The sequence below is a fragment of the Manis javanica genome, chromosome 14 (genome assembly GCF_040802235.1).
Source record: "Manis javanica isolate MJ-LG chromosome 14, MJ_LKY, whole genome shotgun sequence".
Taxonomy (NCBI): Eukaryota; Metazoa; Chordata; class Mammalia; order Pholidota; family Manidae; genus Manis; species Manis javanica.
The window spans coordinates 301,886-329,484 of NC_133169.1; the positions used below are offsets into that span (position 1 = coordinate 301,886).

At 48.8% G+C, this 27,599-nt stretch overlaps 1 protein-coding gene across 6 annotated transcripts; it reads right to left on the bottom strand.

Moving 5' to 3' along the window:
- Positions 1 to 275: 275 nt before the first annotated feature.
- On the bottom strand, positions 276 to 21,473 carry FMO2 (flavin containing dimethylaniline monoxygenase 2). 6 transcript variants are annotated; one of them, XM_073221623.1, is made up of 10 exons: positions 21,195 to 21,473; positions 20,387 to 20,539; positions 19,930 to 20,246; positions 14,153 to 14,341; positions 11,977 to 12,139; positions 9,997 to 10,139; positions 6,809 to 7,008; positions 4,813 to 5,168; positions 3,404 to 3,476; positions 276 to 1,666 (listed from the first exon to the last, which is right to left on the bottom strand). In XM_073221623.1, the coding sequence occupies exons 3-10, from the start codon at positions 20,059 to 20,061 to the stop codon at positions 1,315 to 1,317; spliced, it is 1,608 nt and encodes a 535-aa protein (XP_073077724.1). In that variant the 5' UTR covers positions 20,062 to 20,246; positions 20,387 to 20,539; positions 21,195 to 21,473; the 3' UTR covers positions 276 to 1,314. The 6 variants fall into 6 exon arrangements, with proteins under 6 accessions (XP_073077724.1, XP_073077725.1, XP_036879667.2 ...); XM_073221624.1 differs by lacking the exon at positions 21,195 to 21,473 and having other exon boundaries at positions 19,930 to 20,093; positions 20,165 to 20,246; positions 20,387 to 20,624; XM_037023772.2 differs by lacking the exon at positions 21,195 to 21,473 and having other exon boundaries at positions 19,930 to 20,093; positions 20,387 to 20,624.
- Positions 21,474 to 27,599: the final 6,126 nt, after the last annotated feature.

A 27,599-nucleotide genomic window follows, 5' to 3' on the forward strand; every position in this document is an offset into this window, starting at 1 on the left:
TCTCGCGAAGTCATGGGACTGGGCTGAAGGCAGAGTCCACCTCCGAGAGCAGGTCATGGACAGAGGGCAGCGTGGATGTTCCACGACCAGATACTTATCTATATGTTGCTCAAAGTATGTCAACACAGAATTACTTGTCTTTTTTAAAACTTCAGTTTTAAGAAAATATCTGTCTCTCCTAACAAACTGGAATGCTTTCCTTTACCAGATGGCAACAATTACACATTGTTTCCCTTTTTGCCTTTGTTATTTATAAACTTAGGACTCAGAAGAGGCTCAGTCAAGATAATGCTTTTATTAACCCTCCTCCATTGTTTTTCAAAATGTGTCAGTGATTATCAAATGTTACTGTATAGGTGTCTTTCATTGTAAATTCCTTCAAACACTTTTTAGGTCTTGCTGACACAGAAACAAAGTACTACAAATAAAACTAATCAGCTGCTGTTTTCCACTTGAAGTTCCTTTAAATGTAACATATATTTGATTATAAATAAACTGCTAATTAGTACTTTATGGTCATGGAGGTTTTTGTAAGTAAGTATATTCGGGGCAGTGTTAAGATCTTCAGTTCAGGAGTCAAGCAAACCTGGGTTCCAATGGCAGGACCAGTAATGTGGTCTCGGGCATGTTACCCAGATGCTCTGAGTCTTGGCTTCATCATCTGCAAAATGGGCATAATGTGCCCACCCAGAACTGATGTGGAAAGAAATGAAATTAAACATATACTGTGCACACAGCAGTGTCTGGTCTATGGTAAGTATTAAATATATGTAAAGCTATCATGGCATGTTCAGTTTTATTCTTAAAGCAGTGTTTCTGTCAAGATATAGGAAAAATAAAAGGAACATGGCTGTTTGCTCAGCTTTCAATGTGAGGCCCTAGAAATCTGTGTGGGCAAGGCTGCTGTCTTCAAAGCCTACCCCTCAATCTCTTCCCCAGTTTTTCTGAGCGGCTCCCCACCAAGCGGTTGGAGCATAACCTAATGTCTGAGGACATTCTTCCAGCTTCTCATTCTGCATGATTCTACCTTTTTCCCCACAACTCTTCCGTGTCAGCCAGGCTGGCAGCGTCCCTCAGCCCGTGCCTGTCATTATCCTTTACGGAGAGTCTTGAAGGAAAGGAGAAATGGCAAAAAGGCCTCACAGCACCATTTCAGAGCTACACACAGACCCCGTTCTGCTAATTCTCCACAGTTGCCTCTCACACGATTTCTCTCAGCTCTAATATTCAGATCTAATAATTTTTCTTCTAGTCTCTCTTTTTTCTTCAACAGGTGCCAGCTAACACTAAAGCCAAAAGCTTTGTGCCGACAGATCAGAACCACCGCAGCTGGAGAAGAAAGGCCACAGCAAGAGCAAGAAGCCCCAGGATTTTCAGCAGGAGGGTGACTGGGAGACCAGAGGGGGCTTTCAGAGCCCGTGTCTTCAGCGGCTTCAGTATCCTTTGTTTCTGGGTGAAGATGGTATTCCTGGCCCCCTTCCATTGTCCAGGCCCAACCAGCCGGTACTGATAGGAGTTGCAGGGCCCAAAACAGAGATTCGCAGCCAGTTTGGGATCTTTTAACAAGAAGGAAAGGATGTCTGGCTTTGCACCGATCTCTCTGGCGAGCTCGTCCAAGTAGTCGATGTAATTGGTCTGCAGTATCTGGCTCTGGCTCTCCCCAAACCTTATGGAAAAAAGCAGAAGGGCAGGTTTACTGTAGGGGCTAAGCTGTGGAGGAACCCCAGGCGCTCGGCCGCTGTTGGAAGGAGGAAGCAGTGAGCAGCCAGCCAGCAAGTCTGAGCGAATCTCTGATGGAGGGCGTCGCTTACATCCGGAGGCCCATCTTAGATGGAGAGGAGGCTGTGGGACGCACGCCACAGGGTCACGGAGGCCTGGGAGTGTGCAAGGTGCGTGGCCGCAATCGTCACGGGGCATTTAGTGAGCAGCTTGGTCCCCAGGCCAGCGCACACAGTCAGGAGTGCTGCAGAGCCGGGGAGGGGGCAGAAGGCGAAAGCCTAGCTCAGCGTCCCAGGGAGACGCTTACCATCTGCCTGTTGAGTTGCTAAAGCACACGGCACCGGCTGGCCTGCAGTAGGTGCTGGCCAGTGTCAGGCGGTCAAAGCCTGAGCAGGAGGTGAGCCCTGTGTGGGATGTGAGGCCTCACGCCGGCCTCCAGGGGACCCATCACCCCGGAACGCATTCCACATCCTCATCAGGCGCGAGCTTTGAGCCTTCACGTCATGCCAACCCCCGTCTCGTTCCTCTGAGGGGGCCCCCGCTGGCTTCCTAAAGACACACAGACTACTGTCCCCACTGAGACAGGGACCGTGGGTGCAGTCAGAGTAGGGTGAGGGCTTCTGGAAAAAGACCCCTACCACAACTCCATATTAAACAATTAAACAAAAACAGAGTCACATTAATTCTCTAAAGTAAAATATTAAACTAGGAATATACGCATTCTTCAGTGAAGATTAGTTAAAACTAAAAAGCCAGGGATAACCTGGCCTGGAATGTTTAAACATCCCCAGATAAGAAAATACCTCCGCACAGCCCATGTCTTGTTTGTGTCAATTAATTGGGGCTATTGTAAAATTTACTTCAGTGGCTAAGAGGCCCAGCTTATCTTGAACTTTGCCCAGATGCTGCTTTTTCTCCTCCAGCCCCTAATCAAGGCAGTAACTCAGCTCACCGTGAAGGCAAGGCAAGCAGCCCTGACTGAGAAGCTCCCAAACCAAGAAGCTGCTATTCTGAGAAAGGATCAAAACAGTAAATTTCTTATGTTAACTCCACAAAATAGTCTGGAAAACTGATAAGAAACTTAGTGTCTCTTTAAAAATAAACACTTAGAGACCATCTAGTAGACCCACCTCCCTAACTCTTGGTCTCTCAACTGCCTATAAATCCCCTAGACAGCGCACCGCCGCGGACTCTCCTGTCCCCTCCTGGTGTGAGCTGGGAGCTCTGTCCTGTCACTTTATCTCTTAATAAACGCCTGTCCCTTGCTCTCCTACCTTGAGTGTTTGTGAAGCTCATTCCTCGGCTTCGTGAACAAGAACCCCGGCATCACCACCACTACCCCCCAGCCCTGTTCCCTCTCCATCCTGGATTGTGGGGGGCCCTAAGGCAATAGGGACTGGGACCTAACGTGGGCATCGCAAAGAACAGAGGTGGAATCAAGTCCAGGAAAAATGCTCTGATGGGAAAATTTCTATCTTTAACTGGTTGGTTCTTAAACTAGCATGTGTGAGAGTCACCCAGAATGAACATAAAAATACAAATTTCCAGGCTCATCCAGAGAGTCTGATTGAGCTGGCCCAGGAATTTGCATATTTAAGAAGCTGCGAGGTAGTTCTTGGGACAGCTAGATCCCTGTGCTTTGAGGGGAGCTGCTCCTAGTAAAGAACGAAAACCCCGCTCTTACAGGTCAATTCTGTTTCTGTTCCTCTTGGTAATGTCCACAGTCATGGTCCTCTCTGAGGGCAACGCACACAAGCCTGGAAAACAAAAGGCCTCTGTGAGGCGGGGTTTGGCTAATACGCCGATTCCTACCCTGAGCTCTGGACCCCCGCTGGAGCTCCCCAGGCAGGGCTGCCTCCTGCTGGCCTCCGGCACCACCCCCGAGGTCCACCATGGCTGCCCTGGGGGCAGAGCTCAGCTGGAGCCAGTGGGGCCCGAGGACCAGGGAGGGTGCCTCGCCTAGGGCGATGGGAAGCCACCAGGTGGATTCCGGCCGGAGGTGACAAGATCAGGCTGCCTTCTGGAAATCTCCAGCTCACTGCTGGGTCTCAGGAAAGGGCTCCAGGGAGGAGGGTTCAAAGGCCGGGAGGGAGACGGGTTCAGAGGCTGGTGAAGTAAACCTGGTGGGAGTTGGGGGGAGAGGTGCCGGCCGAGGTGGTGCAGTGGGGAGAGAGAAAGGTGGTGGACAGAGCTGTTCCCGTGTGTGCCACCCCGGCCACAGCATCCCCGAGCTTCAGACCACGTGATAGTCAGTTCCCCTGGCCATGGCTCGCCTCAGGTTCAGGGGGTCCAGACCCAGCACAGCACTGGGGTCTCTTCAGACTGGCACCTCCTTCCCGGGGCCCCCACTTGGGCTGCGCTGACCCAGCTTCCACTGTCGGAAGGCCGCGAGCCACCGCCTGTCCCTGTGCCCCCATCTCCCTGCACAGTGCCCCTCGGCAGGTCACGCCATCTCTCCCCTCCCCGCCTCTGGTGTCCAGCCCCTCTGTGCTTTGTCTCTTCCTGGCCTGGGCTGCACCCACTTTAGTGTGCGCTGTTGTGGGAAACTCCCTGCTGGGCTCTGAGACCCCACATTCTCTTCTCCTGCACATCCACTTCCTTCTAATGCTGAAACACTCAATTCCAAACTGTATCAGACAACGTCTGCTCTGTGCTCATAAACTGTCACTGGGTCCTCTGGCCAAGACCTTCCTGAAGTGGAGACCATGTGGCTCAGGCCAGACTTAATCAGGGCCCCTGAGGGCCCTGGACGACTTCTGTGTGTGGGCAGACTGGGGGGCTGGTCTGCCCTCCACGTTCCAGCTCTTGGCACACCCAGCCTGGTTCCTGCTTTCTGGCCCCCCCTTCTCTAAGAACGATCTCCCACCCTTCTGCCTACACCCTGTTCTTGTAATTAAAGGGCTGGTTGCAGACATTTGTTTTTTTGTGAATTCTCTGCTAACTTGCTAGGATGTGAATCCCGTGCGAGCAGCCTACGTCAGCAACCTCCTCACCTACACTTGCTATTGAACCAGCGCCTCGTGTGTGTGTGTGTGTGTGTGTGTGTGTGTGTGTGCGCGCACGCCCTCAGCTACTCACTCCCCCACCACTTACCTTTGAAAACTCGTGTTGCCCAACGAGCTTGGAGTTCAACGGTTGGGAAAATGGAACCCAGGGGCTGGATGAGACCAATGCACGCCAGGGTTGGCTTCTCCAGGTGAGGAGGGAACATGTATTTGTACAGTGAGACCATATTATCCTCCACTTTAACAAGTGACGGGTCAAGGAAGGGAAAAGAGAAAGTATATCCCGTTGCAAAGATGACGACCTCGATGTCCTGCTCCGCAGTCCCGTCTGTGAAGATGACAGAAGTCTCTCTGAACTCCGTCACTCTCGGCTTCACCCGGACGGCCCCGCAGAGGATACGACTCGGGAGATCGTCATTTAGGACAGGCTCTTTCATGAGGTACCTGAAACACGCGGGAGAGGACACCCAGAAGGGGGTTTAACGAGGGGTCTGAGCTCTCGGTACTGCATGGGGCTGGCTCTGAGAATAGGGAGGTTTTTCAAATATCCATGACTTTCTAACTTGGCCAGTTGGCCTGCCCCAAACCTTCCTATCTGACTTCATCTTCGTGTCACCAAACTCCATCCTCAGCAAAGGAGGGAAAACACGATGTTGTTAAAAAGCATTTCAAAAAGAAGGCAGCTCCAAGGGTGTAGATGGAATGCCAGGGTCCAGGGTGCACCCCTGATTCTTCCTGGGGTCCTATCCCATTGGTGTTTCTACCATTGTTTGGGGTTATCTGTCTTTAATTATCTTGCTGTTCCATTTTATCTCCATCTGAGCATAAGTAAGAAAGGAAAAATTTATTACATTTCTGTCAGTTTTGAAACATATTAAGGCATCAGTGTGAAAATTAATGTACAAAATTAAGTTTGGGGATGGATGGAGCTGGAGGGTATTATGCTCAGTGAAATAAGCCAGGCGGAGAAAGACAAGTGCCAAGTGATTTCCCTCATTTGTGGAGTAGAAGAACAAAGCAAAACTGAAGGAACAAAATAGCAGCAGACTCAGAGACTCCAAGAAGGGACTAGCGGTTACCAAAGGGGAGAGGTGGGGGAGGGCGGGTGGGGAGGGAGGGAGAAGGGGACTGAGGGGTGTTATGTTTAGTACACATGGTGTTAGGGGGATCACGGGGAGGACAGTGTGGCACAGAGAAGGCACACAGTGGATCTGTGGCGTCCTGCTGCACTGATGGACAGTGACCGCACTGGGGTGTGGGTGGGGACTGGATAATATGGGTAAATGTAGTAACCACACTGTCTCTTCGTGTGAAACCTTCCTAGAGTGTGTATCAATCATACCTTAATAGAAAATTAAAAGAAAAATTAAGTCTTGATGCCAAATGTCTATGGAATTCCTGTGTGTGATACCACGGGTGACAGAGCAAAGTCCACTTGTATTTCTGGAATTCCATTTTTTTGTATATTTGAAACTCATTAAAAAAAAATACATGAATCCGATCTCAAAATACAGAAGTCACATGGCATTTGTTGGAAGAGTCCAAAACTCTTGTTTTTTTTTTTTAAAGGGAAGGAGCCTGTTATGGACCAAAGAAAAATAAACATACGTAATGTTCCCTTCTGTTTATCTGATCGGTGATGTTTAACTTTGAGATCAACAGAGACTTGTTCTTTGGCTCACGGACAGCGAGTACATTCTCAAGCGCTGCCCGTGGGAAGGGCCCTTGCATGTACAGCATAAGGCAAGCCTGAATTACCAGGCAGAGAACTGGGGGCACGTTTCCCACCACCCCCGTCTGAAGGGAAGGCCACAATCTCTTCAGTCAGCCTTTTCCGACGTTGGACAACTCTGAGTAATAGGAAGTTCTTCCCATAATCCTTGTTTTGCTTCTCATAACGTTCCTATTTCATCTTCCTAAAGGGCACACAGAACAGATAGGGAATTAGACTCAGGACCTATGGGACCCCCATACTGTTAGGTCCTAGTTTGAACGGCTGCCTTGCAATGTGGCCCCTCACAGAGAGGCGCCCCTGGCGGCCTTCCCTAGCTGTGGGAACACCATAAAAAGCAAAGTGACTCTACTTGTTTTCAGGGTCAAGGCCATAATTTTCATGGTTGAACCATTGATTGATCTGTCGTTCCATCGTCCACTTGAGAGCCCATCGTGGTAGGACATTCCGGAGCGCGGAGCTGAACCGGGTGTGGAATACCATGTCCCAGGGGTAGCCATCCTTGGAGATGCGGCTCATGACCCAGGAACCGTGCCTAGTGCTTATGAACACCTGGAAAGCAGGAAGGAATGCCGTTTACACCAGGTCTCGTCCCTTTGGGAAGAACCTACATGTAGGTGATATGTCACATGTATGGCCCCAGAATTGGCTGAAATGCTCTGTTTTAAAGATGACTGACTTCAAAGTGAAGTCTTCCAGTTTTCACGGCTCCGTGACACTTAATCATAAAAGTGGTACCCAGTGGTGTTTGCACTGAGACAGGAAGGCTGCAAGTCTTGGGAACATCGTGGACACACGAGAGAATCTGGGGCTAACACCAGTCCTAAAGTCTGTATGTCTTTACCATGTGCACCCTTGGGGTTCGATGTGCTTTCCTCCTCTTACCCACACGACTTTTGAGGTGAAGGTGAACAGTTATAATCCTAGGAAACATCTGACTGCAGCCTGATGACATATAGGCATGGACGTATGGGTCTTTATCCCCCGAGGTGGCCACAACTAGGAATCAGCTTCCTCCCATGCTTAAAAGAACATTGTTCAGAATTTTAAAAGTTAAAAGCTCTGAACTCACGTTGTGATTTGCATTCTCTTCAAGTGCGCAGCTCGGTCCCCTTGCAGATGTGCTCTTCATCCTGTTTACTCAGGTTTCCCTCATTTTCAGAACATATCCACATCTCTTTCAAATATATATTTACCTTGTTTCCTGTCACTCCCCCCTTATCCAAAAGCATATTTGACTCGCTTCTCAAAATTTTACACACTGGTCTGTGCGTTCTGTTGTATGAGGCTGTCCTTGATAAACACTTAAATAAGATCCGCTTGAGAGGGAACAGATTCATTCAGGCGTCTGAGATCATGGACTCTTGGTCCAGGACTGGAGGCTCAGACCACCTGGGCTTAAATCCTAGCTCCACCCCTTACACGCTGTGCTGCTTTAGGTGAATTATTGCAACTCCTCTGTGCTTCTGTTTCTCTCTTCACCAAAGGGGCTAATGACAGCACCTACTTCATGGGATCATTGCACAGATTAAGTGAGATGATATATGGAAAGCACTTCACATGTTGTCTGACTAGTGACAAGCTCTGCCAGCTATTACTCCTTTGTACATTCAGCTGGAGGAGAGGAGTTGTGTCCAGTGCTGTGCATCTGGACTGAGCTGGAATTTGGATCAACTTTTGGGAAGAGCCCCAGCTCCTTAGCCCGGGCAACAGCACCTGTGTAAAACACGGTTGGATTGTCCGTGTGGGGTGGGGCGGGGTGATGCACTTATGTCCTGGTTTTTCCCCCACCTCAGGTGGACCTGGCAAAACTTTGGATATCAGATATTGTGCTCAAATAGGTCCGTGAATGCCTCATCCCATTACTTACTGTCCGCCTTTCTGCTTAAGGACCAATCCACGTTTCACCGTGGCTTCTCCATTTTATTCGCTCTTTCTGCTGTGGCCGCCCCTGTGCAGGGAGTCTAGCCTGGCCAGCTCCACAGGCTGCAGCAGGGTGATGTACCTGAGGCTCGGCTTGCTTCCTCTGAGACCTGCACCTCAGGCTGAGGGCCGGTGTGATTTTGTTGGGGAAGTGTGTGCATGGAGCAAGCACCATCCCAGCATGTTGAGTGGGCTTTTGGACTGTGGTAGCACCTGTGCTTATGAATGAGAACCTCCGTTAGGGAAGCAGGCACACCAGGACTCTGGGGCTGAGGCTGTGACTTCAGGCTTTGCAGACGTGCCTGGCTGTGTCCCTTGCATGTAGCTGCTATAAAGGTAAGCCTTCTCACAGAAGGCTTGGGAGGACACGGGGCTCTGTTAGGGAATTTTATCACAACTATCTTTTATGTTATTCATCAAATAAGTATTGAAGAGACACCCTATTTTAAAGATTGTTGGAGCCTTAAGGCAAACAAATGCAGCCCAGGAAGTTTCCTAATAATGAACCTGGCATCTCAGACAGGCTTTTTACATGGCAAGACCCACATAAGGACCCCACCCGTTCTAAGCCCAAACTGCTGTCCTGAAGCATGCAGAGGTCTGGTACACGGCATCCCTTGGTGGGCAGCTCAGTCACCCCGTGGGTCACTCCCTTCCCAGGCTCAGCGGCATTCCCTGCTTTGTCTCTCTTTTCGCAGAGAAGGTGAGGACCTCCCTAGCCCAGTAAGTCTCCTCCTGGGGTTAGCGCTCTGCTCTGCCCCAGATGGGGCCTGCTGGGTGGCTGGTGGGCTGTGTCTACCCCCTCTTCCCCCACCATTAGCCCTCCGGGGCGGCAGTGTGCCTGTTCATCACGTTTGCCCCTGGGCAGCTCCAGGCCCTAAAGTGCGGAGCTGAGGACCAGCCACCTCTGCTGGCTGTGGACATGGCCATGCCGGGTCCTGTGCAGCCATGGTGGCTGGGCAGAGGAGGCTGGTGTGAGGGCAGTAGGGCACCGTCCAGGCTCTGTTCAGAGGGACTGCTCTGGGAGGGGGCCCGGCCGTTTCCCCGTCAGTGCCTGGGTCTGTCCTCTCAGAAGGCACTCTGTCTCCGCCGTCCCCAGACACCTCTGTTGGCATTGTCTGTGTCTGTACCACTCGCCTCTGACCCTCAGGTGCTGAGCAGGTGTGCTGGTAACAGGGGTGGGAAGTCCTCAGGCCCCAAGCGGCCTTAAGTGCCTGTGGTCTTGGTCGGAAACTCTACCATCTGTTTGGTCTTTGATTTCAACCTTGGGTAACTAAGGGCCATTTACATGTCAAATAGAGTCAGATATACACTAAATTTCTAGAATGCACCAAACATGAACAGGTCAGCTCATTCAGCTCTCTGGGTAGAAATAAGGCCTCTTGTGCTACAAATCATCTGGTCCAAACCTCCCATTCACAAGAGGAGGGACTGTAGCCCAGAGAAGTACAATTACCGGCCATAGGTTCCAGGCTGATCTGTGGCAGAGCTGGGGGCGAACTCTGCCTCCGGATTTCCTCCGACACCACACTGGGTGCCGGGTGCGGCCCTGGCCACACAGCTGGGGGCCCCTGGACACCCCTGCCCGCGGCCCCAGGTGAGCAGAGTGCGTCTCACCTGAGCAGCCTTCCTGCTGAGCTCCACAGCGACGTCTGAGGCCGAGTTTCCTATTCCAATCACCAGGATGCGCTTCCCCTCAAACCCCTCTGGGCGCTTGTACTGGCGGCTGTGGAAATACTGGCCTTTGAACCTCTCGATACCTTTGGGGGAAAAAAATAGAAGTCTCTGAGCCATGTCAAGTTATTTTCAATAAAACCACACTCGCTTTTCCTTTCTGGGGCCAGTCGTCTGCGCTGCCTCCCCACCTCTCACAACAGCGAGGCCATTAGGCACCCTCCAAGTACGAAGCATGTAGGAGATGTCAGGCTGTGCATGGGGGGCAGGATCCAGAGGGTCGATTCCAGAGGCTGTGGTTCACACGTTCGTTAGGGAGAAAGCACATGGTCTGATGGACAGGCAGACTCAGGTGCTGGCTTCTGACAGCTATTTTGGGCTGCACACTTTACGCTGCTATCACGCAGCACATTCACTTTCACGGTGTCTTGAACACAGGGTGAAGTGCTGTTACTGTGGTTGTGTAGTAACCGGAACAACATCGATTGTTCTTATTTTGCAAAAGCATAGAAAAACTAAAATGAACTGAAATCCAGGCACGTCGAGGTCACAGGTTGTTTCCCAGGTCACGGGAAGTCAGGACCTTACCTGACAGGCCTATCCGAAGAGAGGCTTCTCTGTGTCTTTCCCCAGGAAAACCCAACTTCATTAAAGTATTTGTCTTTGAGGGTGGGTTGCTTAGAGGAGCCTTCGGATCATTAGTTCTGAGTGGGGTTTTTGGCCTGCAGCATTAGCATCACCTGGGGACTTGCTAGAAATGCAAATTCTCAAGAAATTCGAGGGGTGGAGCCCAGCAAGTCATGTGTCTGAAGCCCCTGCACGTGATTCTGTTTGAGAACCTCTGCTCTGGATCAGAAGGCCTCAGTCCTGGTTGATAGGCCAGGCCTCACTTGGGCCACCCTTCCTTAACCTAGGCCTGCTCTGGACCCCTTGGATCTCTGGAGGCCGTCGGGACTTGGGAGCTCCAGGGGGCTGGCCTGTGAGCCCCTGTACCAGGTGTCTGCCCGAGGGCCTTGGGAAGGAAGCCCCCACTCTGAGTACCTGGGAGGCGCCAGGACGCAGGGCTGCAGCTTCCCTGGCCCAACTCTCCCCCACTCCTGCTCCGAGTCCACCACTGTCCTGGAGGAGCACCTATTTCCAGGACTTGCCCGTGACCCGGTCCGTGGGAAAGGTTCTGAGGACGGAACAAAGTCACAGGTGTTTGGCAGGATAGGGCGCGGCCAGGGTAGGCACGGGACTCGGCCTCTGCAACAGAGAACCGGTGCGGTGAGAATTCTCTGAAATTCTGGAGAGATTTGGTGACTTTGGAGTTCAGCTCAACGTCCTGTATCACAAAGACCCGAAGAGGCCAAAAGAGGGCAGTGTTGGGGTCCTTCCGCCTTTCCTGCGCTACCCGAGTCCTCACTGAGCCTGAGCAGCTGCACGGCTCATTCTGCCTGGGGAGCAAAATCGGACACCCCCAGATGTGACTCTTCAGCATGTGGGTTATTTTATGATTGTCGTTCTTAAGAAACGAAAGACTCAGGAAGAAACTTTGACCTTGGCACTAACTGCCTAAAAGAATTCAGAGAGAGGGGGCCATCCCCACGGACACTATAGTACGCGTGAGCTGGGCTGGGGCTGGGCAGGGGCCTGGCAAATGCTGTCTGTTCCCATTCCTCTCTGCGCCCCATGGGCTCTGTGCAGCCCAGCAGACATTCGTTTAGCAGACGTGTGCCCTTCTTCACCCTCCTGTGGACGGCCTTGCTTCCCTCTGAAGCCCAGACCCCCTTGGCTCTGGACGCCGTGTAAGCCCCATGCGTCTGCCTGCCTGGGGGCCCCAACACGTGGAATTCAAGACCGGCCAGAAGAGCACTAAAGGGTGGAGGGACCTTCTCGCTCCCACAGCACCTGCTCCAGAAGCTGGGGCCCCACAGGCCTCACCTGGAAATGCCTCCCACGGGGTGTGAGGGAGGATGTGGTGGCCACTGCAAACCAAAACCCCGTCGAAGACAGCGCTGTGCTTCTCGCCCTGGCTCTCGGTGACCACCTCCCACTGGCCGGAGGATAGGAAGTCTGGGCGCCTTCTCACGCTGAGGACGGTGGTCTGGAAGGAAGAGCAGGTACCGTTGAGAATACTCAGGTGTACGGGGCCGTGGTGGAGCCCTGGGAGAGGGTGGGCCTGGCGCACAGTGTGATCATTCAGGGTCCATCTGAGCACATTGCAGGCCGCTCAAAGCAAAGGCTGCTTGGCAAGCCCTTGTCCTTTCCTTGGGAGTGACCAAGGGGGTGCTGCTCTGTGCCAGAGCCTGTCTCAGCCGTGGGGACCAGACTGTGAGGGCTGAGTGCGGATTTGAGACACAGAGTGAGGGCGAGGTCTGGGCCGGCCACGGGAGGGCACCACGCCCACCATCCGGTGGCGGTGCGGTCCGTGTTTGTCGAGGATCTGCTGCTCCTCTGCAGGCTGAGTTAGAGAAGGCTTTGTAGGGGAGGTGCCCAGCACGGGGCTGGCATAGTGTCCGCACCCCGTGAACGGTGGTGCTCAGATTACATTCAGATTATGGCAGTATGGTTCGTGATCTCGTTTGGATGAAATCATTTAGTGGCTCGTCGCTGTAAGTTTGATGCAGGTCACTGTCTGGAGGTCTGTGAATTTCTAAAGGTGCGCAGAAAGGTGGCGCGTCTGCTGTATTTAAGAAACCGTGGCAAGGGAGCAGAGCTTCCAGAGCAATGGCGCGCTCCCCCTCTTGTTTGCAAACACTTGAGGCCGTTACACATGCTTTTCAAATTTTCAGATATTTTTTCAAATGCTGGGTTGCCCAATTTGAAGCTGTTCTGATTTAAAAAATGTATATGGAAAATTGGTATAAGGCTTGTGAGAGGACTGAGATGTCTGGTATCTTCAGCTGAGAATGAAGCCTTTGGGTTTGTAGCTCAGAACAGCCTCTTAGCTATGACTCTGGGTTTTTGCTATCTGACTGTGGTCCCAGGACCAGCACCTTCAGGATGACGAGGGAGGTTTTTAGAAACACAACAGAGCCTTTTACAAGTTGAGTCGAGCCCTAGCACCTTACAGTCTCTGCCAATTCAGGCCACCTACCCTAGTCTGGCCTCCAGAATGCAGTAAACGAGGAAGAGCCCCCTTGGTCGTCTGACACAAGCTCCAAGAACAGGTATCACATATCATAAGAGGGCAGTGTATCTGTTATGCAGGTTGATAGCTGAGTGGACACTTATAAAAGCTTGTGGCATAAAGAATCTGTCACCCATAGTGTGGCTCTACCAGGAATTTTGATGGGGGGAAACTACATCAGACAGAATGGGACATTGTAATGATACTTACAAATATAGATTTCCACCAAGGCCAGCTATAACCAATTAATATAATTCTGGACCAAAACTAAAATTATTGAGAAAACGAGATGTGTTAGCAACAACGAAAAACTCCCCTAACAGGTGTTTATTCAGAGAGAGGATTTAAATTTTATTTCCTAAGCATAGTTATTAGTTTTCAGCATATAGGTTATTGACACCAGTTCAGCATGTTTCGTGAGAATATTGTTTTTTTTCTTGTGGATCATTTGAGGAAGCACAGGAAGGTAGTAATGATTATACGGCACAATGATCTGCCATCCTGTGTTGTTAAATTCATCCCAAAAAATAGCAAACATAGTTTCTACAGGCTTCTGAGATGAATGGAGAGTTGTGAGGTTGTTTAGCACATTTTCTAAGAAATCCTGTTTCTATAGAGAAGGTAAGAAAAAGAAACAGCAACTTGATTTTTTCATACATCCTTTCAAGGCTACAAGCTGTCCGTAGTTGTAGATATTAGTTTAAATACTAGTTAAATATTAGTGGTTATAGATATTAGTTTCATCACCGATATCATCATCATTCCACCCTTTAATTTTAACAGGGGGTTTTCTTCTCTGGCCCCTGCGTATAACCTGCAATATTCTGGGGCTGGTTTAGGTCTCTGTCACGCTGTCATCTTCCAGCAGATAACTGGCTGGAACACTTTGTTTTGGTGAGTTTCTCTCATTTTCAGAGGAGCTTCTCTATTTAAAGATGAGTTGAACTAAAGTAGATGAAACCATGCTCCCCTCTCCAAGTACAATACCTGGAACTGGATATATTTTAGAAGATCAAACGTTTTGGCAAAAATCCTGAAATACTCCAGGAGCTTAGAATTGTGCAGGAAGTTTGGAAAATTTTCAGGCATCGGAAAGTCGCTGAAACAGGACATCTCTTTGCTGGTGTTGGTGATGACAGATTGATAGATACTCGCTCGGCCATCTTCAACGTTTTCCTGAAGGATCAAGTGAAAACACGATCGCCATGCATTAGGAAAGCGTGCGGCCTCCCGCCCTTCCAAACCTGAGACCCTCCCTGCAGCACCCACCTGGGCCTCCCCAGCCTCGTTCCCGGGGCTCTGGCCACCGCTGGGGGTGGGGCGACGGGATGGTCCTCTCAGCACACTGCGGATACTTGGTGTTCCCAGTCTGTGCCAGTTAGTGCCAGGTGTTGTGACGACCAGCCCTCCTGAAATGCCCCCTGTGGGGACAACACTCACCTCTCTTGCCTCTTCAGGAACCAGTGAACTTTGGGACACTGGTCAGAGGACACAGGGAGAATTTGGGGGCAGCGAGTGTTCCCATCTTAACCTTACTGTCTGTCCTTGGGTTTATACCTCATGCAGATCAACCTGCCCCAAGTGAGGAAGGGACGGCCTTAGGTCTCAGCTTGACTCCGCCTGCTAGTGACATGCGTTGGTGGACTTGGAGGTCTAAACCCCACAGGCAGTGGTCATGGTGGCCCCGGCATGGGAGTGGGAGCACTGGGGAACCCGGGAATTACCCGGAGGCCCTCGGTCCTACCTCACAGCACCAGAGGCTCTCCCGCAGAGTACAGGAAAGTAAACGGTGGACTCTCATCCCACCAGCACCACAGTAGGTTGGCTGTGTGCACTCCTTTCTCATCGTTACTCACAGAACATCATTCCTTCTCTGTCCCCTCTTTAGGTTGAGGCTCCTTAGATTTTTGGGACACTGAAGGAGGCAGTGTGGCCGGGCAGGAGCCTGGTCTCTGGGGTCAGATTTAGGCTTGGACCCACCCCTTTCTGGCCGCCTGAGCCGGGACAGGTCGGGACCCCGAGCGTCCACCCTACCCGTGGGCACCAGAGCCCCTGCTGAGGGAGTGCAAGCCTGGCCATGCCCAAGAAGTCAGATCGATGTGCAGAACTCTTTCTGGGCATCTCAGCACAATTGCACACAATGTCCTCGATGGGACGGAAAGCTGGAGTTTCTTCCCCAACCACGTTCTCAGAGTTGGAAACATTTCACAAGCCCAAGAGGCTCTAACTTTTTTTCAATGCCAGATGATTTTATATATGAGACAGAGGGGAGGTGAATGGTGGGCTCGGAATGCCGACTGGGTGGGCACCCTGACTACACCTTGAGAGACCTTACAGCTGTGGGTGGGATTTCCCCTGTAAGGTGGGTCCATCAGCAATCCCAACACGAGGCGACGGTTATAAGGCTTTAATGAGGGAAGATAAAGTGCATGAGACAGGGCCTGACCAAGTGCCTGCAGGCCGCAGCAGTTGATCCTACTGAACGTAGTTTTGGAACAGGTCAGCTGAAGCTGACAGTTACACCATGGCCAAAATATGCACTTTTGACGGGCTTGGCTCCTGTCAGGTCCGTGTTAAGGGGTCCTGGAGGGGTGAGAAGAGCTGGTTCTGAGGCCCAAGCCCATGCACGGCACGTCCAGAGCCAGACAAGCCTCCCCTGTGGGGTTTTACTTGTGTGATTTGCTAGTGATTGATGACGAGGTCACAGTTCTTTTTCCGAGGAGCGAGTCATGGTGTTGTTTGCTGTTGGGTGGATTGGCACACAGCTGTTAAAAGGAGCTGTGCCTCTACATGTGCCTCTTCCTCTGTGGGCACAAGTGCGTGTCTTCTGGGTGAAGCTGGGTTTGCCCAGGGCCGCACGGGGCAGATGACTCTTACTATTAAACAATATGTACCGACGGCCTCTCCTGCCCGGGCCCTGAGTCTGGGGTTAGGGGTAAGCTACACACAGGGCCCGTAGGATCCAACCCCATGGAGCCCATCGTTCTACTGAGTTAAAATGCATTTGGGCCTGAGGATGGGAACGTGGAGGCAGATTAAGATGGGAAACTTTGCTCTCAACCGAGAAAGACAAGGGCAGGGAGATACAGCTTTCAGGCAGATTTAACTCACTTATTTACTTAAAATACAAGCACTGTCTACAAAGGCTATTTAAGCACAAATGCAGACAAATCATCTGAATTTCCTAACAGACAGAATTTGCTGCAATTGTCTTATTTAAGATCGAGGATCAAATGACAAAGTGTTTTCCTAATACAGAATTTTCTGGATGTCAGAAGACTACACAGCAAAACCGATCTAGTTCAGACAGTTTGATCATGGGCTGGACTGAAGTTTACCTTTGACTCTATAAAAATGAAAAGATTGTAAAAGCTAAACCGAGTTTTATAAGGGTAATATTTAATCTATAAGAGGAAACAAGCTCAGACACCAAAAATGGATTCACTTATTACAAATGTGAATGACAAAAACTTATAGTGTTTTGCATTAAGAAACATTATATTGACCTCTCTCTACCAATAGATGTTTTGTTCTTATGGCTATAGTTACTCTAAGTGGGTGGAAATAATAAATTGTATTCTTTAAAAGCACTATCATTTCCTGTTTCCCCTCTTTCAGGTGGACCTTATATCTATCTGCTCCATTGCTTGAAATAAGTATGATTAGACTCTTTTTACTTCTTTACCCAGCAGTTGGAGGCAAAATTATGGCTCCCACGTGTGCCAGTCCATGGACTGTAGAAGGGTTCCGGGAGCTTTGAGATACAAAGTCTGAGCAGGTCTGGCTCCTGCGCAGACAGACATCTGGGTTTCGGAAGTGAATCCATGCACAGCACACGTTAGAACCACCTTTATCTGAGGGTCCTGCGTTCTGCCATCACCCCACTAGGCTCTTTCTTCCCTAAAACTTTCACCTCATCAGTGACAGAGTCCTCCTCTGGACTCCCCGGCCCAGATACTGCCCACCTTCTTCACCGCTGTTAGGGTAAAGGGTGCACACTCACCGGCAGGCACAGAGGTCCTTGTGAGGAGACCACACCCACCACCCGCACCCCACCCAGGCATGTCAAGTGGCTGCCTGTCCTCTGCTGGAACAAAACGACAGGGGATTGAAATTTCAAATAAATATTTCTTGGCCAAGGATAAAAACAAATAATGTTTAACAGGCACAAATGTGAATTCCTAGAAACAGGATTTAAAAAAATCAGGTTTTGTGCTGCTTCCACCCTCTGTCCTCAGCAACTTGTTCATTTCTTTTTATATGCAAATGAGGATAATGAGGTCCCTACTTCCCAGGGGTGTTGTGAGTACAAGCAACATGGTGAAGGGCAGGTGCTCCCCATTGCAGGAAAGCACAAAAAATAGAATTGCTCCCCCCACCCGCCGCGTTCCAGAGCTGCTCTAGGGGGAGATGAAGAGCCTCTGGGGAGGGTTCAGCACCCTCCCCTTCGGGGACAAACAAGGATTCTCAAATTTTCTTTGAACTCCTCACCGTTAAATGTGTTACGTGATCTTCGGAAGATTCTGGTGTAAATACAGAAATTCAATCGCAGAGCAGGGGAGGGGTGCAGCTCTCGGGTGAGGTGTGGCCTCCAGTAACCCTTGCACCCTGGGCGGGGGGCTCCCCTCTTGGGCAGTGCAGTTTCTGGGTAGCCGAGACCCTCCCGGGGCCCCATGACAGCCTGTGAAATTCTGCATGTCCTGTACTTCATCCTGCAAGAAGATTCTTTGTCTTCTGTGGGTAGAGACATCTTTGCATTTCTCTTTTGGACATAGTTTTAAAAGAGGTTTGAAATGTGAAGTTGTTACAGTTTTCAGGGAGTCATATGCTTAACTGTTTTATATCTAATGAGGCATAAAATGTATCTTACTAATGTAAATTTCTATCTAACTTTTCTCTTCAACCCATAGTAAGGTATCTCTAATTTTGAGATTTTAGGTACCAGGAATAGGATAGCAGGAAAAAATATTTTGGGACAGAAAGAAACCTTCTTGGAATTCACCAGATCCTATTTTTTGACGGACCACTGAAATAATTCTCACCACTTCAGCTGCCAAATTAAAGATCATCAAATAAGGGACATTGGGCACTTCAATATTAAATCCCAACTCAGGTAATAATATGATTACAATTTTACATTTCTTTCTTAGGTTAAAAAATATATACCTGGAGTAAAAGAATAGCACATGGAATCTCTATGTGAACCTAGAGTAGACAGAAATACCCGCTCTTTGGGGAAGGCAGGACAACCACCTTACTGTCTCACCCTCTCAGAAGAGCTGTGACGATTCTAATGACCAGCTGTTAGTAAGAAATGAGTGGATTCAGCTGTCGTCCAGTTTCCTGTCTGCAGTTGCCTGGCCTGTGTAAGGATCAGCATCTCCACCGTCAGCTCTGAGGGCGTTTGGATAGTTGGATGAATGGATTTTTATCTGGTGTTTATATGATTTGTGTGCCAAATTTGTCTCATCACATTATTTGGGACTCTGGTTAAAAATAGGTTCTCCTCCTCAGAAGATTATGATTCAGTAAGTCTGAGCTGGTGTTCAAGTATTTTTAGGAACCTCTCCAAGTATGTCTTCTATACATTGGAGAAACCCAGGGTTAAAAAACCCATATCACATAAAATGGCAAGTGCATATGCCAGGTATCCTTGCCACCCCTACTGGTGGCTTGTGGGGACCCCGTGGGTGGCCTTTGCTGATGTCACAGTCTGCTTTTTGTGCACATAGACCTTCAGCTCCTGCCGGGGAGGTTCCCCCCTGTTTGAATCCCTCACTTAGGTGTATCTGATACTAATCCTAAAGTTGTCGCTCCGTGTTCTGAGCTGGAAGTTTTTTTCAGTCTTTTTGAACAGGAATGCAAGTTAGGGCCTGGTCGTAACTAGGGTGTAGCCACTGAGGAGTCCTGGAGACTGGGGTCCTTCTGGAAACCAGTTCCTCTGGCTGTATGACTGTGACTCAGTCCTTAACCCCTCCGGTTCTGTTTGCTTGTCTGTAACTGTAAATGCAGATGTTTCGGTTCTAACTTTACATAAATTATGTCCCTTAATCTTCAAAGAGCAGCGTGAGATGATTACTCTTTCCTGTTATTGTCCACATTTTGCAGCTGAGAACACTAAACACAGGGGCGTCTGTAACTTGTGGGAGGGGGCAAGCAGGCTCTTACTGAAAAGCTTGTGGGGAGGAATGATTAGAAATCGTTTTAGTTGTCTGTGTGTGTCATTCTCATTCTTAAATGAATGCTGAGGGGTGGATAGCATTACCAGTATTTGGGTCTGGCTGATAGAATGAAACTAATAAACAGAATCTATTTAAAAATATATTTAGTTTCCCATCAGTCAGACTACAGTATCATCAGTGAAGCTAAGCAAACACACACAGTTTATCTGTCAGAGAAAAATACGGTCACCGGTAATAAGAACACACTCTCTGAGAAAGATTCGCTCGGTGATGGAATAGAAGTGGTATTTGGAAAAGGCTCCAGACCCTCCTTCCTTGTGTGATGCTCAGCAGCAGCAGCTGCCTTGAGACTGGCAAGAACACAGGCTGCAGGACAGTGGCTGTGCCCGCGAGAGGGTGCCCTACCTGCCTGGGTGTGTGGGTCAGGCTGCGGTGATCTGGGAGGGATGCCAGCCGACTCCTTCAGCCCCTATAGAGCTGCATGGAATAAACCACAGGACCTCCCAGTAAAGCCATTGGCAGCTACCGTTCCCCCTGCAGTGGCCCCAGGGTCTGTTCCAGGAGCAAGGAGATCTGACTTACCGTGAACCTCCACAGGCCACCAATGTCTCCCGTCCTCTCGAAGCAGGTGGGCTGCAGCCCCTCGTCCACACAGCACTTCAGGGAGGCCAGGCCGCTGACCCCGGCCCCGATCACTGCCACCTTCTTAGCCATGGTGTCCTGCCTCGGAGCTGGCCAGGGAAAAGCTAAGAAGGTCCGTCGTGTGGTTAGCAGTGGCTTTAAACACTGGGGAGGTAATTTAATGAGCGGCACTAACCGGATAAAATGCCTCACTAGTCAGATCCCAGACGCCTCTTCCCCTCGCAAGATGCCAACTTCTCATGGACTTTGTTGCAAACCTTGTTTACAATGTCTTGGTTTAATATTTAAAAGCAGCCCACTTAACAAAGCCAAATAATTCAGTAGCATAGAGAGAGGTACCCGGGGTCCGGTCACACTCCTCAGAATTCTGAGCCCCCCTCCAGCTTCTTGCCCTTACCTTCCTCTGCCCTGTGGCACTGTCCCAGGGCACCACAGTCCGATCAGCGGGTTGTCCCGCCGGCTGTCCCAGGGAGGAGGCTGGGAAATGCAAGCTGCTGTTACTCCTCCCTCAGCGCTCTGCCAGCCGAAACCCCAGGGACTCATGAGGAGTCTGAAATGAGGCAGGAACTTCATATTCTGAGGTCCAGGGCAATGAAGGAATGTGTCTATCATGACAACATTATACGCTTACACACACGCACCCAGCAAATTAGCAAATATGGTTAAGTAAAAAGAGGTCAAAATTACCCCTGACCCTGCCGTCAGACGTGACTGTAACTGCTGTTGACATTTTGGTTTTCCAGGCATTTATGCAGATGCACACGTATGCACACAAAGAGAAGTGGACTCGCCCTCCAGGTGTGATTCTCGCCTGATTTCTTGCCTCCCAGCGTTTGAGAACCTTTGCGTCTATAGCGTCATGTCTAATGGCTGCATGAATCCCATTTAGCTGGTGGATTTCTATTTAATGGATCTTTGTTTCTATGTGCTGGGCACTGTTTCTGGCATATCGCTGTGCCCGGCTGAACAAAACAGAAGGAGCCTCTGACCTCGTGGGGTGTATGTTCTTGTTCTGGCCTGGACTTCTCCGCCACGGCAGGTCCCAGATCCTAGCACACTGTTCCCTGAGCCTGGATTGCTCAGGGTCCCGTTTCCCCCTGGTCCTCCCACCTGTGTGTGTGCTGGCTCACCCAGACCCGTGGGGCCTCTGAGATAGTCCTGTCCATTGCTTTCTTTCTGGCTCGATGTTGAACTGGATGACTTACCTCTGCTTACAACCTCAGCTATCTGCAGGGAGACTCATTAATTAACCAGCAGGAAGATGAAGTCAAGAGGCAACGAGGCCCTTGTGAACCTTGGTGTAGTCTCCACGATGAAGTAAAGCGCTCTGCTCTCCCCCACAAGTCCAGTGAATGGTCCCGGAGATTTTCTTTATTTAGGTGTGCATGGCTCAAAACAGGAGAGAGGCACCTCCTAGGTGCCAGACACCTGCTCGGTGCTGCAGACACAGCAGGAACGACACGGACAGCGCACCTGCCCTTGTGCAACTGGCTTCCCAGGGGAGGCGGCAGATAAGCAAACACTGAGGCAAAATGGACAAGTATAGTAGGGGGCATGGGGGCCACAGAGAAGAGCAAAGCAGAGAGCGAGCTCTGCAGTACAGGGGTGCAGGACAGTCCACAATTTTAAATAAGATATTTAGAAGCATCATTTTCCTGAAACTCCCCAATCTGAGTTTGGTCATGATAAAAGGCTTTCTCTGTCTAGTCAGTGCAGCAACCCTAGAGCCAGAATAAGACACAACAGAAGTGACGATCAATGACCGAGCAGCAAAAAGAGAGACACTTTCCTCTAAAAAGTAAAAGACAGGCCACCGCACTGACCTTGAATGAGGCTGTGGACAGTTCTCCCATTCTACCCCCTCTATCCCTTTAGTTAATTATGATCTCACCAGAAGGCTTGTACTTGGCAACCTACAGGGGAACAAAGCACCCATTCACACCACACCTCTTGTAAGAGACTGAGCCCTAGGGTGATGGTCTCTTTCTCTCCCAGGAGCTAGTGGATGTCCTTCTGTGCCCAGCACACACTGATGTTCCTACAGCAACTGCCGTTCTAGGAGCTGGCACCTCTTTGGCACCAGCTCACACCAGAGGCTGGCAAGTGGTGCTCAGGCGTGCAAGGTGCTGAGTCCCGGGGGATGGGCGCAGCCACAGATGGTTGTGCAGCACCAGGCCCACCTTGCACAAGTGGCCCTTAGGTTCCCTGAGTTTATCTATTATAAAAACGCTGTGGTGAGCCTATGTGTCTCTCTTCCACATGCACCTAGTCATATTCTCAGGCTAAATACCTAACAAGAGGATTGCGGAGCAAAACGTTTTAAGCCTACAGAGCTGCTTAAACTTTAATGTCTTTACAAGGTACTTGGGGATCTCACAAAGGCAGATGCAGCTACTTCTAATAGTTTCCTAGGTTTCGACCTCACACAGGTCCGGATAAAAAACTATTTGTTTCTTCTGCTCTGGTCTTTTCACCTTGCTGACATTCTATTGCTGAAGACCTTTGTGAGTGAATGGCTCTTCCGTGCTGACCTCGTGTGCACCCTCCTTGTGTGGCACTGTGCTGCAAAGATGGCGATGTCATTTCATACTGTTCATTCATAAACACATCACGAACGTGTGAGGTACACGAGGCGTACAGGAGGGCACCCCTACACCCTTGCCAGAGGGGGCCTACTTTGTGTCCTCCAGGGTTTTACCTCTTTCTGTGGGAGGGATTTTTATCCCTTCTGTGCCTGCCAAAGGTAACCGGTCTCTCGGATTTATTGTTTGTCTTTCTCACACATTTCTTTATTCTTCTGCTATGTATCCATGACTCAGAACATTACATGGTATTATAAGTGTATCATTCCATAGACATTCTTGTGTAATTTGCTGTTTTGCGCAAGGCTCTCTCTCTGAGACCCATGTTTTCTAAACCTGAGCAACTTCATTTATCTTCATCTTTTGGAGAATTTCTTTACATAATTACATTATAATTCACTTAGTTCTTCTTCACTGATGAATAATACTTATATTCTTTGAATTTTTTGTCTTAGAAACAGTGCTGCCATCATGTTGTATTTGTCCCCACGGGCACCTATGCAGGAGTTTCCCCAGTGAACACACCTCGCTGTGCAGTGGCTAGTTATAGACTGTGCATGTTTTCAGCTTTACTAGATACTGATAACTTGCTATCTGAAATCTTCGTATTTGTGTTCCCTTGGAGGAGAAGGCTTCTCCTTGCTCCTAATCCTATCTATACTGGGTATGGTCAGACCTTAATGTTTTTTGCTGACATTGAAGATGCAATGATATTTAATACTCATTAAATAAAGAAGGAACTTGCATTCCTTCATTACTAGTCAATGCTATAAAGTCACAAAAACTTGGGGTCAACAAGACAACATAAAGGATAAGCTACAGTTGACACTAGAATTATTTCTCTTAAAGCCCAAATGCCTAAATCAGACCCAAGTTCCTCCCCAGTTCCTCTGCTTCCAGCAGAGGCTCACTTTACAGTCCAGGCCTAGTTGCCTCCAGAGAACAGCACGATTGCCCACCTCAACTGCTTCCTGAGAGAGATCCCATTCTCCCTGCAACTGGCATTGGGAAATTCATGTACTGCAGACAAAAGCTTTTGTTTTCATGGTCTGGACAATGCATGGTAATAGAATAAGCATATAATAAAATAACAGCAGACTGTTAGAAGACAGTAGAGATGCCCCAAGGTGGGCCATGAGCCCAATACCACAGGGGCACTGCATGCTGGGCGTCAGGGCTTCACCTTTCCACCCCCCTTCCTCTCCGGGAGGGGCTGCCTGAGTGTTCCTTGCTGTACCCTCATTTCTTCCTCTGTGTCCTGGAACCGAAGTCATCAGCAAACACAAGCTCACACACATCACTCAGCAACTGGGTTCAAAATAGGTTGGTCCAGCTCCAGATCTGTGAAAAATCAACACAAAGCAAAAGCACATGCCAGACATGTCAGCATTCTGAAGGGTCATAGCTTTGCCCAACACCTGATTTGTATTTCTAAGTAAAACATTTAGCCCTACAAATATAGTTAAATATATGTAAAATGACTCCTGCACAAGATTCCTCATTGAAGCACAACAGCAAAAGACAGAGACAAAATGTCCCTCAGGAGGAGATTGGTGCATAATCTAACACCGTGTCTGTACAACCCAAAAACTTGCGGTCTGAAGAACAAGAGAGCTCCCTACTGACTGACTACCAAGGTATATTATTATATGGAAAAGCAAGAACGTAACAGGGTTCATACTATGCTGTACTTTGTATAAAGAAAAGGGAAAAATAAGAAAATACACTTTGATTTTCTCATATTTGCATAAATGAACTCTGAAAAACTATTGGGGAAACTAACATACATGGACACACGAGGTGGTCAGGGCACAGGAACTGAAGTACAGTCAGGCATGAAGGTCAGGTACTAGAAAGGACAGTGGACTTTCAACAGTAATGCCGAAGCTGGAGGCAAGAAACAACGGCTTCGGGAGGCTAAGGGAGTGTGATTCTCAGCTGATTCTCACCCAGCTGAGCTCTTGCTAATCATGCTTGGCACATGCGTGAGGGGTGGGAGCACCCTGCCCGTGCTCTGAAAGCACTCAAGCTCCCTCTCCCCTCTCTGCCTCGCACTGTAGGTTGGAAAGATATTTTTTCAGATGCTGTTGCACTTAGAAGTCGCTGTGCAATATCGGTTCTGGCCAGTGACTCGAACAGACCCCTCCCTGAGGGGCTCCAGGAAAGCATTTGGTTGGCCCCCCCGCTTCCCACCCTCCCGATCTATCAGCTACCTAGACACAGCAAAGCGTCCTCTTTACTTTTATGATACTGGGGTGCTTCATTCGATTCCTCATGTGATTGTGCCCTCTTCTGAAGGAACAGAAAAGTTCAGGCATTTTTCTTTGGTTTGTTTGTTTTAATGACGCTGGAGGGATTGCGACTCCACTAATTTTGTGGTTCTTTTCGTCTTTTGGGACTAAATTTTTATCTTCCTTCTTTTCTTCTTTTCTTTTTTTCTTTTTCCCTTCACTGCCAAATTTCCAAAGCGCATATTTTCCTGTGTTCGTCTTCTTTTTTCTCCCTCAGAGCTATCATTTCAGAGGCTGTCTCATTAAGTGTAGTCTATCCTTTTAAATTGCACCAGTCCTTTTGATGGTGCCTCCTTCTTCGTATTTCTAGTATTCGAAATGCCCTCCTGTGCCACACAGAGCCCAGCTGATGCCTCAGTGCTTTCCCAGCGTTTCCTGGCACATGGAGACTCTCACCAGCCCAGCCTGCCCCTCCCTCCCCGCAGGCGGCTTCTCTTGGCCCGCCTGCATGAAGCCCGCACTTGGATGAGGGGCGGCGGTGAGTGAGGGATTGCACACCCATCTTCACTTCTTTGGCAGGCATGGCATTCTGTGTCTGCAGGTAACACCAAGGGCATGCTCGGGTTTAGACATTACTATTTCTTTGCAGTTGTTTAAGACCATGGGGTGGGGAGGTCCTGGGAGATGGGCCATCGCACTGCCATGACCGTCCTCAGCTGCTCTAGAGATTTTGCTTGTATGAACTCGTTAGGATAATAAATTCGTGGAAGGCAGGATCTAGCTATTTTTTCCTTCCTAGCACAAGGTTTTGCATGTACTAGTTGCTAAATGATTATCGTAACCAAGGTCAATTAATTTTGAGTGAAATGGTCTCTTAAGCGACTAGGATGCCTGAGGATTATTGATATAGTCCAGCTAGTTTTGAAGAATTTAAGGCAAGAGACTGAGTAGTATTTACCTTTTAGGGTATCAGTGAAAACTAATGAGAAGTCTGAATAATGATGAATTTTCAAACAAATGCAGTATGATTACTTTAGAATGTGGCAAGGACCTTGGGGAGGGTCATTTCTTAGCAGAAAGGTCATTTATAATGGCCATAGTTTTTATTTTTATGGATTACATGTTACAATAATACTTGACCAGTTTGTTTTCTTAAACAGGGTAAGTGATCCCTGCAGAGATATTTTCACTTTGTTTTCTTTTCAAACTTAAAAATAAGTACTAATTGGAAAAAGTCAACTTTAGCTTGTGTTTTAGCCATGATGCCATGATCTCTACACGGAAATTTAGCTGAGGCTTATGAAGAATTATCACCTTTATAAAGTCTCTTAGAAAAGCGGGTGCTGAGTTTCTCTGGTGCCCATTCTTCAGCAGCCCTCACTACTGAGACAGGGACCCTGGGTTTAGACAGAGTAGGGTGAAGGCCTCCAGAAGGAAACCAAGGCAGGTTAATCACAGTCAGAACAATGTAACACTGTAAAGAAGCCCCTACTGAAACTCCCTGTTAAACAAGCAAAGTCAGAGTCACATTAATTCTCTGAAGTAAAAATATCAAGCTAGGAATATAGGCTTTCTTCAGTGAGATCAGTCGAAACTAAAAATCCAGGAATAACTTGGCCTAGAATTTTTTAAATATCCCCCAGATAAGAAAATACCTCAGCATAGCCCATGTTTCATTGTGTCAATTAACTCATGCTATTGTAAGATTTACTTTAGCGGCTAAAAGGCCCAGCTTATTTTTTTGACTTTACCCCAGTGCTGCTTTTCCTCCTCCAGCCCCAATCAAGTGATTTGCAACCTGGGCAATTGATTTAGTAAGCAAGCCCAGCCATAAACAATGTAGGAAAAACAGGAAGAATTCCATCTTAAAGGTAAGATTGGATTTTGAAACCCAATTAGTCAAAAAGTAAGTTTCCTCCATAGTCTTTGAGAGACAGACAGTCAGTCAGCCCACCTTGGGAATAAGGCAGGCAGTCCCCACTGAGGTGCTCCCAGATCAGATGCTGCTATCCTAAGAAGGAATCGCAGTGGTAAATTCCTTGTGTTAAGCTGACTTTGCAGAATAACTAGGAGACTGATAAGAAACTTAGTGTCTGTTCAAAAATAAACATTTTGGGACTACTCAGCAGGTCCGCATCCCTCGTCCTTTGTCTCTCAACTGCCTATAAATCCCCAGACCACACACCACCCTGGGCTCTCGTCCCCTCCCGGCGTGATTCGTCCCCTCCTGGTGTGAGTCAGGAGCTCTTTCCTCTTACTTTATCTCTAAGTAAAAGCCTCTCACTCTCCCCCCTACTCTGAGTGTTTGCAAAGTTCATTCTTCAGCTCTGCAAACAAGAACCCCTGCATCACTAGCAGGAAGGTTTTCGTTATGTTTTACCAAGCCCGTCACATCGCACCAACCACGCAGCACCAGCATGAACCAGGTTTGAGGAAACAAGCAACCTGAATTTCTGCGGCTTTCTTTCCTGCAGACTGATGCATCTATAGCCTGTAATCGTACTGTATTCTGTGTGATCTAAAGTTACATAGTTCAACTATAAGTCAAAGATAATTTCTGTTCTGTTTTCAAATATCCTAAAATCATGCTAGGACTTTGTTCATACTTTATTCTATGAGGCTATTTCATAGATAGTAGACTTAATTCATAGAAACTTGGGTGGGGGTAAAGCCAGTCAACTAACAACAGATGAATGAGGGACTATTTTAAAGAAATGATGAATATGTCTATTTATTTAGTAAATATTTATTGAGTATATATTGCATGCCAAGTATTGCACATATTTGTACTACTGGA